This window comes from Ctenopharyngodon idella, chromosome 15, assembly GCF_019924925.1.
Source record: "Ctenopharyngodon idella isolate HZGC_01 chromosome 15, HZGC01, whole genome shotgun sequence".
NCBI classification, from domain to species: domain Eukaryota; kingdom Metazoa; phylum Chordata; class Actinopteri; order Cypriniformes; family Xenocyprididae; genus Ctenopharyngodon; species Ctenopharyngodon idella.
In genome coordinates this window covers 8071441-8086819 of record NC_067234.1, presented here as the reverse complement: position 1 = coordinate 8086819, position 15379 = coordinate 8071441, and the positions used below count along the sequence as shown (strand labels likewise).

Sequence of the window (15379 nt, the reverse complement as noted above, 5' to 3'; positions counted from 1 at the left end):
TTTATGCAAAATGGAAATGCTCGCGTGAATTTGTAACATATACAGATAAGGAATGAACGTTTTGCACTGAGGAAACACATGCATACGTCAAAGCTCCTGACAGGGTAAGCCATTACGCTAATGCATTAGCTTGAAGCTTAAAATAAAGAATTCTCATGTTTTGATCAGCTTTGATCTCGTACCTTTCCCGCAGCTGCTCAATCTGTTTCCTTCAATATTTTTAAATGCATTTTTGTTCATAGAAATGCATTATTCAGTGCTGTAATTTGACATGACTGTCAGATGTTTTCAGTGCACGGTGGGCAGACCCGACTAATCGGTAATGAGAATCGTTGTCGATGATTTTCATTATCAATTATTATGGATTTTATCGAATAGTTGTTGCAGCCCTAATGTATTTATTTCCATATTTATTTATTCATAAATTATTTTTTTATTTATTCATTCAGTGCACTCCAAGACCATAAATGAGATGTTCCCAACTATAGAAAGAACTTCAACTTTAGGCAGTTAACACAAGACAAGTGGGTCCGACGATGGCACATCCTGACTGTCACGGGGGATGCCATGTGACTAAAAAGATGACGTGTTGATTTATGTGAAGAGATGAAACTTAGTTACGCCCCAAACTACAATACAATAGACCCTTTCACACAGCAATTCTGGTAAACTACCATAAAATTACCAGAAAACTTTTCCGGTAAATACACAAATGTGCTGTTCACACAAGCAACGGGGTTCCATCTTTTTACCGGTAATATAGCATTCACACATCAGTATCAAAATACTGGTAAACTCTGATGTCAATCATCAAAAATGACCTTTAAACACAGAGACGTTTTCTTCATCCACTTGGACAAGGAAAAGCTTTTTAGCATTATTTTAGCTCATTATTTACTTCTGAGTGACAGGCATGAGGGCATGATCACACAGAACAGTGTTACTCTTAGAAACACGAGACGAATAATAGTTACTATAGTACTGCACTTACTATAGTACGCAAGGGTACATGCAGAGCTGTGATGAGCGGAAAAGAAGGCAGGATCTCAAGTGCGAGACGTGGCGCAATGGTCAAATGCTTGTCTCGCACGTTTACAAGAAGTGGACCTACTATAAACAGCTCCAAAAGAGCTTTATGTTTATCCCAAATGCAAACTTCTTACATGAGAGCGTTCAGACCTCATTCGTGCTCATACCGGTAATCTTCATTCTTTGTTCACACACAGCATCATACAAATTAATGGAAATGTTACAACATATATTGTGAAATTGCCAGAAATTATTTATCTGTATTTCTGAAAAGGTCCTGTTCACACGTGATCTCTTAACAGTAATTTACTAGTAATTTACCAGTGAAGATGGTATGTGTGAAAGAGGCTTGGTCAGGGCCCTTTCAGTGGCTGGTAAAACAAAATCTTATGACACGAACAAATGATTGGCTTAGGTTGAGCTGCTGCTAAAACACCATCATGAAGAAACAAGCCGGGGAGTCACGTGACGCGTTAATGGCAGTGCAGCTTTGAAAAGACGCTCTCCACACCACTCGCATATTTTTAGGTCTTTGAAGGACACCTAAATGCTAAACTACGTGAAATCATCGAAAATGTCGACCCAGACCACACTTGCTCATACTCGGGACGATGCAAACTCTCCAATTAAGAAGAGATTTAAGGAGTCCTCCACTATCTCCCGAGCTGAGCTGGATGGCGCCATTTTGGCCGGAGTGAAACAAGCCTTGAGCGAGCAACAGATTGATTTGGACAGAATTGTTACTGCCACTGTCAATAGATGAAGTACTGATGCCTCAGATTTCAGATTTGAAGCGTGAAATTGAAAACACCAACAAATCAGTTACTGCCGTAACCGGACAAATCGAGCAAGTGGAAAAATCGGTATGTCTGCTTCAATCCAGATGTGATTCCACCCAAGCTGCCGTTCGTAAGGACAGGGATCAGATCAGCGATCTGAAATCCAAACTTGATGATCTCACATTAAAGATTGCTGACATGGAAGATCGCAGCAGGAGATCCAATGTACGATTAGTCGGCCTCAGAGAAGGTGTTGAGGGAGAGGATTGCATCGCCTTTTTAAAGGCGAATCTGCCCAAATGGATACCCTCCATCGCGAACAGAGAAATCAGAATCGAACGTGCACATTGCATCTACTCAGACAAGCCGTCTAACCGCCCCCGTACGGTTATATTCAAACTGTTGGACTACACCGATAGACAAGCTATCCTCAAAGGGGTGAGGGCTGTATACCCGGTCAAATACGGCAGCGAAATTCTTCATTTCTTCCCGGATTACAGCGCAGACACTACTAAGAAGAGAAAGGCTTTCACTGAAGTGCGGAAGAAGATGGATACTCTCAGAATTCAGTCATTTCTCCTCTTCCCTGCCACACTCAAGGTTATTCATGCAGGGAGACAAAACCTCTTTCGATCGCCATTGGAGGCCGAGCAGTATCTTCTATCTTCACGGCCTGGGCACGACATTATTGCACCTGTGGGACTGCCTCCTCAACCGGACCGCTGTGCTGATATGGATACGGAGCAATACGTTACTGAGTAGAGATAAATAATCTATACAGCGAGTGCACTGTATATGCTGTTGTAGGCCGTTTATTTTATATTATTTTTATTTTTATTATTTATTTTTTTTTTTTTAATTTTTCTCTGGCCACAAAATGTTGTTACGGAGGTAGGTCCCCCTTTATTTTATATTTTCTTAAGCTGTTAAACCCCTGAGCAGGGGTGATTTTATTTATTTATTTATTTATTTATTTTATTTTTTAATATTTTTTATTACAATCATAAACCCTTCCCCACTCTAGCTAATAATTCCTATTCAGTAGTGGTTGGGATCACACCGCAGTTGAGCAGTCACGGCTCTTGTAATATCTAGTTTTACGCTAGCCAGAGGGTTTCAAATATCCTCGCGGCTTGCAAAGTGTATGTACATAGTTTGGTTTATGTTCATTTGTGTTCTGTTCATGGCGGCAACTGAATGTACAATTTCCTTTAAGTGGTTTTCGAGGTCTGGGCTTTTCTACGCTCTCTTTTCTTTCTATCTGTACATATGTCTACTCTTAACATTTCAAGTTGGAATGTGCGGGGGTTAAATTCACCGGTAAAATGCACTCGTTGCTTGGAATTTTTGCGACAGAAAGATGTATCTATTGCGCTGCTCCAAGAAACACATTTAAGAGATGAAGACGTTCACCGCTTTCAAAATAAAACTTACAAGATATTGGCATGTTCGTGTGCTCTTAATAAATCTAAGGGTGTCTTAATTCTACATAAGAGATCATTAAATTTGTTTGTGGATACAATGGGAAAAGATGATTGTGGTCGGTTCATATATGCAGCCATTAGAATTAGTCATACCAAAGTCCTCTTAACATCTATATATGCACCGAACGCATGTGACCACCAATTCATGGACAATATTTCTGGAACCTTGACTAAGTTTATCGACTATCACATTATTCTAGGTGCAGATTTCAATGCCTGTGTCCACCCAGAGTTAGATCGCTCCTCCGCTGACCCCAATGTGGCTATGCCGTCTTCAGTAGCCCTTAATAATTTAATTGCAGAGCTTAATCTAGCAGACCCATGGCGTATTAAAAATGGTAATGCTAAAGCATATACATTTTATTCCAACCGTCACAAGTCATTTTCTAGGATTGATTATATTTTGGTTGATCCCCCTTTGGTCCAACACATAAGTACTATTGATATTTTGCCTATTTTGATATCGGATCATTCACCAGTTACTTGTAATATTACTATAGGTGTCAAATTTCCTAAAGTCAATAGATGGCGCTTTAATAATATGCTATTGTATGACACCTCCTTCTTAGATCAACTTAGACAAGAACTAATTATTTTTCTGGAGATTAATTCTCAGTGTCATAATCCACAGGTGTTGTGGGAAGTTACAAAATGTTTTTTAAGGGGTAAGTGCATTTCATACTCTTCCAAAGTTAAGGCCTCTAGGAATAAACAGTTTGAGGAACTGGAAAACAAAATCCATGATCTAGAATGCCAATTGGCCCATGCTTTTTCTGACAAGCTTAATCAGGAGCTCTCTTTATTGAAAGTAGAATATACTTCTCTATCTATATCTAAAGCTGAATTTATCATTCACAGAACTAAGCAAAAATACTATTTTAATGTAGATAGGTCTAGTAGATTGCTTGCATTGAAACTCAAAGAGTGTGAATCTAAAGCCAGCATTGACGTAATCAAAACTAGCTCTGGTGAAATTACTACAGACCCTAAAGTTGTTAATGATGAGTTTAAATTATTTTATTCTATGTTGTATTTGTCTGAGGTTTCCCTTGACAGAGGAAAATGTTGTGATTTTCTCAGTGGTTTGAATCTTCCCACTTTACCAATTTCTACTCAAGAATCCCTAGATGCACCCCTAACACTGGAGGAACTCCACAGCGCGGCTAAAATGTTACAGAAAGGTAAATCACCTGGCCCTGATGGAATTCCTCCGGAACTCTACCTAACTATCTGGGACATTGTTGGTCCCTTAATTCTAAAGTCCATGGTTTATGCCATTGATCACGGCACACTTCACAGAGACCAAAATGTAGCCCTCATTACTCTGTTGCTTAAAAAGGATAAAGACCCATTAAGTTGCTCTAGTTATCGCCCAATTTCTTTGATTTCAGCCGACGTCAAGATCCTAGCTAAAGCATTGGTTTTACGATTGGAACCATACATTGACAATCTGACCAGACCGGCTTTTTGAAGGGCCGCCTAGCGTCGGATAATATGCGCCGACTGTTACATATTATCGACCATGCTCGCACTAGCAATGTTACTTCTGCCATTTTCTCTTTGGATGCTCTCAAAGCATTTGACAGACTTGAATGAGACTATTTATGGGCTGTTCTGGAGCGATTTGGATTCGGCCCTAAATTCTTAAATATTATACAACTGTTATATAAATGTCCTACTGCCTCTGTAATGACAGGGTCCTGTCAATCACAACCTTTTCCACTCCAAAGGGGTTGCCGGCAAGGTTGTCCCTTATCACCACTTTTATTTGCACTTTCACTAGAGCCTCTTGCACAGGCACTTAGACAAAGCCAAACAATTTCACCTATAACTATTAATAACTCCCATCATCACATCTCATTGTATGCTGATGATATTATGCTTTATCTTTCAGATTTAAGTACTTCCCTGCCAGAGGTTTTGCGATTATTCAATACCTTCAGCACTATGTCTGGATATAAAATAAATTGGGATAAGTCATTCTTAATGGCACTTAATAGTATTACTAAAGCAATTTCTCTTCCGAATGGTCTTACCTTTGCTAATTCGTGTACTTATCTTGGTATCAAAATTGTTGATTCTTTGTCTAGGACTGCTTAGACGAATTTTTATGAAATCGGTCAGAAACTTAAGAGGGATATACAAAGGTGGGATAACTTAAAAATGTCAATGCAAGCTAGAATTAGTACGGTTAAAATGAATATCTTACCTAGAGTAAACTTTTTATTTTCCATGCTCCCGTGTTTTCCTCCCCCTAAATTCATCAAAGAAATGAATTCATTAATCTCCAAATTTATCTGGGGAGGTAAGCGTCCTAGAGTCAGTTTTTCAGTATTGCAGCGTGCAAAATCGCACGGCGGTCTTGTTCTTCCTAACTTAATGCTTTACCACCTTGCTTTCCAAATTAGGGTCATGCGTGTCTGGGTGGACATTCACTCCAAAGTACCTTGGAGGAGTATTGAATCTGACTGTGTTCTCCCTCATAGGCTTCAAGATCTGCCTTTTACTGGTATAGGCTCAAGAAGTCTTCATCAGAAATTTGGAAACATTATTTCAACTACTTTAAAAGCCTGGTTTAATGCAGAAAAGATTACAGGTCATTTTAAAAAAAAAATCACGTCAGTCTCCGCTCTGGAACAATACCCTATTTGATATTCAACAGTGCTTTGATCTGCCTGCATTGACACTATTCTTTAAGAGCTGCTGTGCAGCCAAACAATGTACCAGTTATTTGGTATCACATTTGGTGATATATTCAATGGCAGCGGACTGCGCACATTTCAGGATATTCAAACAGACTACTCCTTGCCAGGCACCTCCTTTTTTATGTATTTGAAGTTAAGGTCTGCAATGAAAGCGTATGGTGTGCCTTGGAACTCTACCTTAGATGATCACCCATTGTTAAAGTGGATAAAACACACTGGAAACTTTCAGGGCACAGTGTCATTGATCTACAAGCAACTACTTGAATGTTCATATAAACCTTTGAAGATACTAGCTGTATGGGAGAGAGAACTCTCCTGGTTGGGTTACAGTCCTGATTGGAATAGAGTCTGGTTAAATCTCTGCCTCACCTCCAAAAACGTGCGAGGGCACATTCTTATTCATTTCAAAACTGTACACAAAATGTACTGTACCCCATATAAGCGATAATTGATGAAACTCTCATCCAATCCTAATTGTAGTCTGTGTAATAACAACTCTAAAGGTACTTTTTTGCATGTGTTTTGGGATTGTTTGGTCATATCCAATTTCTGGAAACATGTAGTTCAGGTGCTAAAAAACATCACAAAGTTGCAGTTTGATCTTGATCCCTGTCTTATGTTGTTAAATGATGATTCTTCTTATAAGTTTACATTAGTTCAGAGAAGACTGTTAATGTCTGGCTTCACTACTGCTAAAAAAAACAATTTTACAGCAATGGTTTACACCTGACATGGACCTTAAAAGATTCTGGCTGTTTTCTTTTCATAATATTGTTTGCTTAGAATGCAGCACTGCAAGGATTAATGGGGCTAGAATACATACTGTTACCTATTGGAGTAAAACAGCCCAAGCCTTAAAAGAATTGTTTTAAACTGAAGATGCACTATTCTATGTTATAATTTGCTGCCATGGTTTATTTGTATGTTCGTTTTACATTACCCTGAAGTATTGTTTACTGTATTTATATCCTTTTATTTTATCAGTATTTTTACTGCTATTCTAGCTTTGTGGTTTTTTTTTTATTATTATTTTTTTTTTATTATTTCAAATAAAAAATTATAAATCACAAAAAAAATGAAGAAACAAGCCATCTAACTGATCTATCTTCACTTTTGTTTTCTTTCTTTTCCTGATAATGGCAAAGCATTCAGCATTATTACTCCAGTCTTCAGTGTCACATGAACCTTCAGAAATCAGTATAATATGCTGATTTGGTGCTCTGGTAACATTTCTTATTATTATTATCAATGTTGAAAATATATATTTTAAATTAAAATTTTTAAATTGTAATATTTTGTAATGTTACTGTTTTTACTGTATTTTTGATTAAATAAATGCAGCCTTGGTGAGCATAAGAGACTTCTTTCAAAAACATTAAAAAAAAAAAAAAAAAAAAAATTATGAAAAATAAAAAAAAATATATAATTAATGTTTCAAACCTTAACAATGAAAAATGTGAAAGAAGCTAAGAGAAACTCTCGGGCTGCTGAACAAAAATGGAGAAAGACACGAACAGTTCATTATATTATGTAGAAAGAAGCAATGGCTATCTATAATAAAACACTATTTTTGGCAAGAAAGGATTATTTCTCCAAGATTATTACAGAGAACTAGTAATTCTAGGACATTATTCTCCATGATTGATCAGTTAGTAAATACTGCTCCCATTCCTCAACAGTTTTCTACAAAATGCATAGAACTTGCTTTGTTTTTTAATGATAAAACATCATCAATAAGAATTGATATTGTCATTGATGTAAATATAGCTGATAAATCTTATAAAAGAGAAGTAACTCTGGGAGAATTTACTTGTATAACATTAACCAAGCTTTCTAAGATTGTAACCACTTAACTCCACGTAACTCCAATACCTCATGCATTGACCCTGTATCTACAGCTTTTTTTAAATGGGTGTTTGATAGTGTCTCAAGTCATGTTTTGCATATTATAAATACATCTCTTCAGACTGGCTGCATCCCTGACACTTTTAAAACAGCTATCTTAAAACCTGTGTAGAAGAAACCTAATTTGGACAGTAGTGTCCTGGCTAATTACAGACCGATATCAAACTTTTTACCTCAGAATAAACTTTGATAAAAAATAAGGTCTCAGTTCTTCTTCTTTTAGAATTTTAGTGCAGCGTTTGATAAGATTGATCATTTAATCGTTTGGAAAAACTAGTAGCTCTTTCTGATTCTATATTAAATTGGTTTAAAATGTATATTAAAGGGAGAAATTTTTATGTCAAAATTGGAGAGCATGTATCTGAGAAACATGAAACTCACTTTGGAGTTCCGCAAGGAAGCTGCCTTGGTCCTTTATTGTTTTCATTGTACATGCTGCCACTTGGTGACATTATTAGAGAACATAATGCATGTTTCCATAGTTATACTCACGACACACAACTGTACATTTCTATGGAGCCAAAAGACACTAAGGCTATTAATTCAATTAATTACGGCAGTAAATAATTGGATGAGTACCAATTTTCTAAAATTAAATGAGGATAAGACTGATATTTTAGTAGTTGGCCCAAAAATTAAAAGAGAGTTGTTGTTTAAGAATTTAGTCAAATTGACTCCTTAGGTACGACCAGAGGTTACTAGTTTTGGCGGTATTTTAGACTCGGATCTAAGTTTTAACTTGCACATTAATAAGGTAACAAAATCTTCTTTCTTTCACTTAAGAAACATAGCTAAAATTCATGCAGAAAATGCAGAAAAATTAATTCATGCTCTTATCTCAAGCAGACTTGATTATTGTAATGCACTTTTTACTGGTCTCCCACAAAAATCAATTAACAGACTCCAGTTTATATCCAAAACTCTGCAGCTCGGTTATTAACTACAACCAAAAAAAGAGAACATATAACACCAGTTTTGGCTGTAGTGCATTGACTTCCTATAAAATTTAGGATAGATTTTAAAGTCCTACTCATCACGTACAAAGCTCGTACTGGACAAGGACCTAACTATATTGCTAGCTCTCTCATTAATTATATTCCACCAAGAACTTTAAAATCGTCTAATGCAAGTTTACTGGAGGTCCCCAACTATAAACAAAAGAAAATTGGAGATGTGGCCTTTGCTAATTATGCCCCCAAACTATGGAATACACTACCGTTAGACATTAGGGAAGCTAGTACAGTTACTATTTTTAAAAAGAAGTTAAAAACTTATTTTTTTACATTGGTATTGTACTCTGGATTAAATTATAATCGTTTTTTTAAATGTTTTATCATTTTGTGTTATAGAGCATTACTTTCATTTTAGGGATTTTCTTATATGTTTTGTATCTTATAATGTGTGGTATATTTAAATCCTTTTTATCTTTTATGCTCAATGTTATTTTTGCTGTTGATATTCATTTGTGCAATTTTGATCATGTAAAGCACTTTGAACTACATTTTCCCCTAGTTTTACAGACAAGGCTTAAGCTAGTCCTAGACGAAAGTGCATGTTTGAGCTGTTTTATCTGAAAGAAATATGTAATGACATATCTTAACATATGTCACTGCCATTGTTTTGTCTCGACATGCACACCAGTAATGTTTTTTTCTAGTGTATGTTTATAAAAGCTACTTAAATATTTTTTGTCAATATTTAAGTATTTAAATACTGAGTTATCTAGACAAGGCTTTGTAAACATGTTCATTTACAATATTCTATTTAAATAACATTTACTTAAAATATTTACTGCTGGATTTGACTGATGCAATCAATGAACACTTTTTTGTATTGCAATGTATTTTTTATATTGCAACATAAATCTAGCAATTTTCCTCATATTTCATATTTTAGGGTAATTTTATAACAGCGTTGTCTACAACAGGCATGACCGTTGTTGTTTCGCAACAGCTTGAAGCGGTCTACACTGGATACATCAAAGCGAACTTTACAAATCCATTAGTTCTGCTGTTGGAAGCTTTGCAACCGCGTGGATTACCTCGCGGATCCATTTAATGTCTCATCATGCTGCACCGCATCCAGTACAGTTCACTGATAGTAATGGTTTCTTGCTTTTGACACTTTGTGATGTGCTGCTCGCATCTTGCTGTAATCTTGTCTTTATTTATTTTCTTGTTTGGAATGAGTTCAAAATGCTATTTTTTTTTTAGTAAAACCAAGGTGATATTTTTTACAGTGTATAACAAAAAACTTGTACTGTAGACAAGTAGAACCCTCTAGTGACAGAGCCTGGAGGATCACGAGAAATTTAAAAGTATTACAAACCATCATCTTTGATTTTCACTGATAGCAACTATCGGTGCCAACTAATAAAAACAATAGCTGCATTCCACAACAAAAGTAATTTCAAGCTTTGTGTGTATATGCAATTGATAGTTAGTGCAATACTCTCTATGTGCACACACTACCCATTAAAAACACTATGACAATCACTACCTGAAAACAATATTTAATACGTACAAAGCAGACCATTTTAGTGAACTAATAAATTGATGTATTCTCTTACCCCAGTTGGGTCATCATGGTTACCATGCACACTGAAGACAGGGATGGAAATGTTGAGATTATTGTCCAAGTAGTTCACCCATGGAAACCTGACAAAATAACAAAAGACATCATGTGTCTGTGTGTATGTGGACACTTTTGTATCTCTGTACATTATATTAGGGGAGTATTTTATACTGAACAAACTTTCATCATTTATCAAACTCTGAATTTTGATCATTTAATGAGGGTTTGTTGACATGACAGATGCTGTTTGTGCTGTTTAATATGTTTGAGCCATACAGTAGTTTCCCCAAAACATAACTTACAATTTACTGTTTGGAGCTTGAAACTTAATGACTCCATTGACTTTCATGGACAACAACTACTGAAACATTCTTAAAATATCTTCTTCTTTTATCCTTATTTTATGTCCTTGTCTGTCAAATCCAATTCAATCCAAATTAAATTTTTGACTTGCTTTAGGGTCATTCTGTGTCAACTCAACCAGAGGTCCCCAGCTCAAATTTTTGATTTTGTTAAAAAAATTTCTGTAGAAAGACACACATAAATAGTGATGAAAGCCAAAATATTAAATGTCACAGATGAATATTTACTGAGTAATCCACTATTTTGTAGAGGGGGGCCAAAATTACAATTTTCACCTGAGATTCGGAGCCAAATTAGAAGGGTGAAAAAATGACTTTAAAAAGATGGCAGCATCATTATTTTATTTGTACACAGAGATTGGTAGGTCCTTTAGTAAAATCTGATGACTTTAGCAACTATTATACTATTATATGCCAACAGTGACAGTTCAAAAATGACAAAAAGCACTTCTTGTGTTTTTTGCCTCAAGTTTGCATGCCTGTAGCTCAAGAAGTATTAAAGATATCTTAATATCCTTTTAGATTCTGGTTCTTAAAAAACTTTTGGTATCTTCATTTTAAAGGCCCTTGGTGGTTCAGTCCCAAAGATATGGAGATCTTAATGCGGCTCCATGAGTAAACTGGTCAGTTGTACACATTTTCAGTGGTCAAAAACCAAATGTGGGGTTGTATACAGCTGATACTTTTTTCTTTCAAAGAGGAATATCTAAAGAACAAATAATGTTGAAACTAGAAATGTATCATGTGTTTTTCTATTAACTCACTTGCATAGAACATACAGTTAGGTCCATATATATATATATATATATATATATATATATATATATATATATAGGCACAATTTTAGGTATTTACCAAAACATATTCAAGCTATAGTTGTATAGGTATAGTGCACTCAGGTTGAATTTGAGGGTGTTTACATCCAAATTGGAGGAAGGGTTTAGGAATTACAGCTCTTGAGAATAGACACCCCCCCTTTTTCAAGGGACCAAAAGTAATTGGACAACTGAATTAAAAGCTGTTTCACAGACAGGTGTAGGCTATTCCTTCATTATTTCTTCATCAATTTCAGAAAAACCCATTCACAATCATCCATTCACAACATCCAGCCAAGTGAAGGACACTCTGCAGGAGGTAGGCATGTCATTGTCAAAGTCTACAATCAAGAGAAGACTTCACGAGAGCAAATACAGAGGGTTCACCACAAGGTGCAAACCATTCATAAGACTCAAGAATAGAAAGGCCAGATTAGACTTTGCCAAAAAACATCTAAAAAGGCCTGACCAGTTCTGGAAAAGCATTCTTTGGACGGATGAAACTAAGATCAACCTGTACCAGAATGACGGGAAGAGAAAAGTATGGAGAAGGCTTGGAACAGCTCATGATCCAAAGCATACAACGTCATCTGTAAAACATGGTGGAGGCAGTGTAATGGTATGGGCATGCATGGCTTCCAGTGGCACTGGGTCACTGGTGTTTATTGATGATATGACAGAAGACAGAAATAGCCGGATGAATTCTGAAGTAGAGATCGACCGATATGGGTTTTTTTTATAACCGATGCCGATGTTTAGAGGTCAGGGTCAGCTGATGGCCGATATGTGCTGCCGATTTTTAGGGCCGATATCTTGAAGTTTTCCCCTTCATTTGCATGCTAAAATGTCACACTAATAATAAGTGGATGCACAACATTTCTAAACTTAACATCATTTATTGAACACTGACTTGATTTACATAAAAGTTTTAGAACATTTATCAAGCTGAATTTTTCAAGTTTGTTGGAACATAAATGTAAACTTAAATATACATTTAAATAAAATAAATACAACTTTATAAATAAAAATCAATTAAAAACTTTGTCATGTTGCACAGCCTTGTATGCAAGGACAGTGTTTAACTCTTAGTGATTTCTTGACATTCTTGACTGTTAACGTTAGACAGGTTTAATGAGGATAATAACTGTGCGACATATATATATAGTCATTGGTCGGAACACATCACTTTATTAGGCTGATGTCCATTTTTATTCGCATTACACAGTTGATGGAAACACACGCAGATGCGCATATTCTTGAGCTGAATTTTCATTAATACAAAGTTGGATGGAAACCCGGCTATTATCTGCATCAAACCATGCTTCCGAACAAATGTCATACACTTCTGCGCAGTGGCGTAGCACAAAACCGCGGGGCCCCCCAGTGAGCCGAAAGTCCGAGGCCCCCCGAAGGAAGGTTCAACCAAGAAGGGGAGCCAATGGATATCACACAAGAAGCAACGTGCAAACTTTGCGGAAAAGTTATGCCGGTAAAAGCTTAACCTCGGTCAGTATTCAAAGTGAAAGTAAAAGTGACGGAGCTGCCTGACGCTGCATTAACGGAGCATTTTCTCTCAGAGACGAATTTCAACATAATATGCTGATAACGGTATATAACTGTCTTAATTTGTTCCATAATTTCCTTTGTGGCCCGTACATATAGTGAAAAAAATGAGAAGAATAGTATTTCGTGTTAAACAGCTTGTTTTTTTTTTTTTTTTTTTTTTTTTTAAAGTTGGTGAAGTAGCCTAAAGCTGCTCTTAATTTTCATTTATGACTGCAGTGTTAGGAAATATTATAGACTGTTAATAATTTTAATTATAGGTCTAATTCATTGTATAATTTAAAACATTTTCAAAGAGGAGCTGATAGCCTAATCTTTTATTATCCTAACAGCACGTCAGTTATGCGGTGATGCGCTGTGAAATTATTGCGGGGCAAATTTATTATAATATTAATTTAATAATAAAAGTAGCTTACCTAATAGTAATAATAATAGACTAGAAGAATGTAACATGCTTATATTAATTGGAAATGCCAAATCCTCTTAATATTGCCAATATTTGTCGGAGTAACGTAGCTCTCAATCACGCTGCAGTGTTTGTCAGAGCTGCCGCCTTCTCCACCCCAAGCACAGAGTGAAATTCTCCGACTCCGATACAGGAAAAATAAAACAGAACTTATAACATTGGGGCTAATATGTTAGCAAGCAAGCTGCTGGTAGTTTTGGACTACAGTCCTTAAAGTTAACTACAAGTAAGCAAACCTTCAACCAGCTGTAGCATTATGCCAGTTCCTGACGGTTCTATGCTATCCGTTGTTTCTTTCACTAAGTGGAGCAACACTTCATAGTTTACTAGTAATATATAGTAAATATATGGCCATAGGACTTTGAAATATCAGAATTTAAGCCTTAGGCTACCTTTATCTCCCAGGACTGTTGTTGAATCTTCCAAAAGTTTCAATTCACATGTGGTGGCAGCAGCACATTCCACCGCACCAATAACACAGGGCTGCCCGCGGACGTGCCTGGCTTTAAATCGGCGCTATTAAACACGGATATCTGCCGATGCCGATATATTAAAAAAAGACAAATATCGGCCCGATATATCGGCCGACCGATATATCGGTCGACCTCTATTCTGAAGTGTATAGGAATATACTGTCTACCCAGATTAAGCCAAATGCAGCAAAGTTGATTGGACGGCATTTCACGGTACAGATGGACAATGATCCAAAACACACTGCAAAAGCAACCCAGGAGTTTAAGGAAAAGAAATGGAATATTCTGCAATGGCCGAGTCAATCACCTGATCTCAACCCGATCGAACATGCATTTCACTTGCTGAAAGCAAAACTAAAGGCAGAAAGTCCCACAAACAAACATTTTTCTCCAATTACATTTGAGTCCCTGAAAATGGGGGGACTGTGTATAAAAATGGTTGCAGTTCCTGAACCTTTTACTTGATATTTTTGTTCAACCCCTTGAATTAAAGCTGAAAGTCTGCTCTTCAAATGCATCTTGGTTTTTTTTCATTTTCATACAGAGCCAAAGGTATAAAAATTTTGCCTGTGTCCAAATATATATGGACCTAACTGTACCTGTCTGAGTGCCATAAATATTCCTTTTCCAAAGTTTTCATGCCTGTAACTCAAAGTATTCATCTTAATATCCTTCTAAAAAAAAAGACTTGCATGTCAAGCCTTAAGCAATGTTTCTGATCAAGACACCAAAAAAAAAAAAAAGCTTAAGTCTTACTTGCTGTGGCTGAAATTGACAGCCTGATCACTGAGGATTTCGAAGATGATTGGCCGGTCACCCATGCAATACTTCCTCATCACCTCCATGCAGCTATGCATAGTTTTGCGGGATGGTTTATTGTCATGGAACAGATCCCCACCCAGCAAAACAAAGTCAACCTGAGAGAAAAAGAGAGAAGCACTGTGAAAAACAAATGTCAGACAAAGAAAAAACAGTGTGTGTATACTGTACATTATACAGATACATGCATCTGTGCAGAGAAGCATATATGAATCAGAGTTGTGTGTGATTCAGAATTGAGAATGCTTTTTAAAATTTCCAAAATATTGAATTTGAATTTAACCAACCCAACCCTGGTCCAGAGGCCCGTTCTTCGTACGTCGCTAACTTGGTTAGCTGGATTTGACTGATGACGATTTGGCATGATCTTGGATTGTTTGGTTCTCGATGCTCATCCTGGACTTG

At 36.5% G+C, this 15379-nt stretch overlaps 1 protein-coding gene across 7 annotated transcripts in view; it reads right to left on the bottom strand.

Moving 5' to 3' along the window:
• The window catches only part of mre11a (MRE11 homolog A, double strand break repair nuclease), a 152219-nt gene that overhangs the window by 99573 nt on the left and 37267 nt on the right, over window positions 1-15379 (bottom strand). For all 7 annotated transcript variants that reach the window (XM_051862123.1, XM_051862116.1, XM_051862122.1 and 4 more), the window contains 2 exons: window positions 14912-15072; window positions 10472-10559 (listed from right to left, as the gene is read on the bottom strand). In XM_051862123.1, coding sequence (XP_051718083.1) covers window positions 10472-10559; window positions 14912-15072 — 249 coding nt within the window. The remainder of the gene's footprint in view (window positions 1-10471; window positions 10560-14911; window positions 15073-15379) is intronic.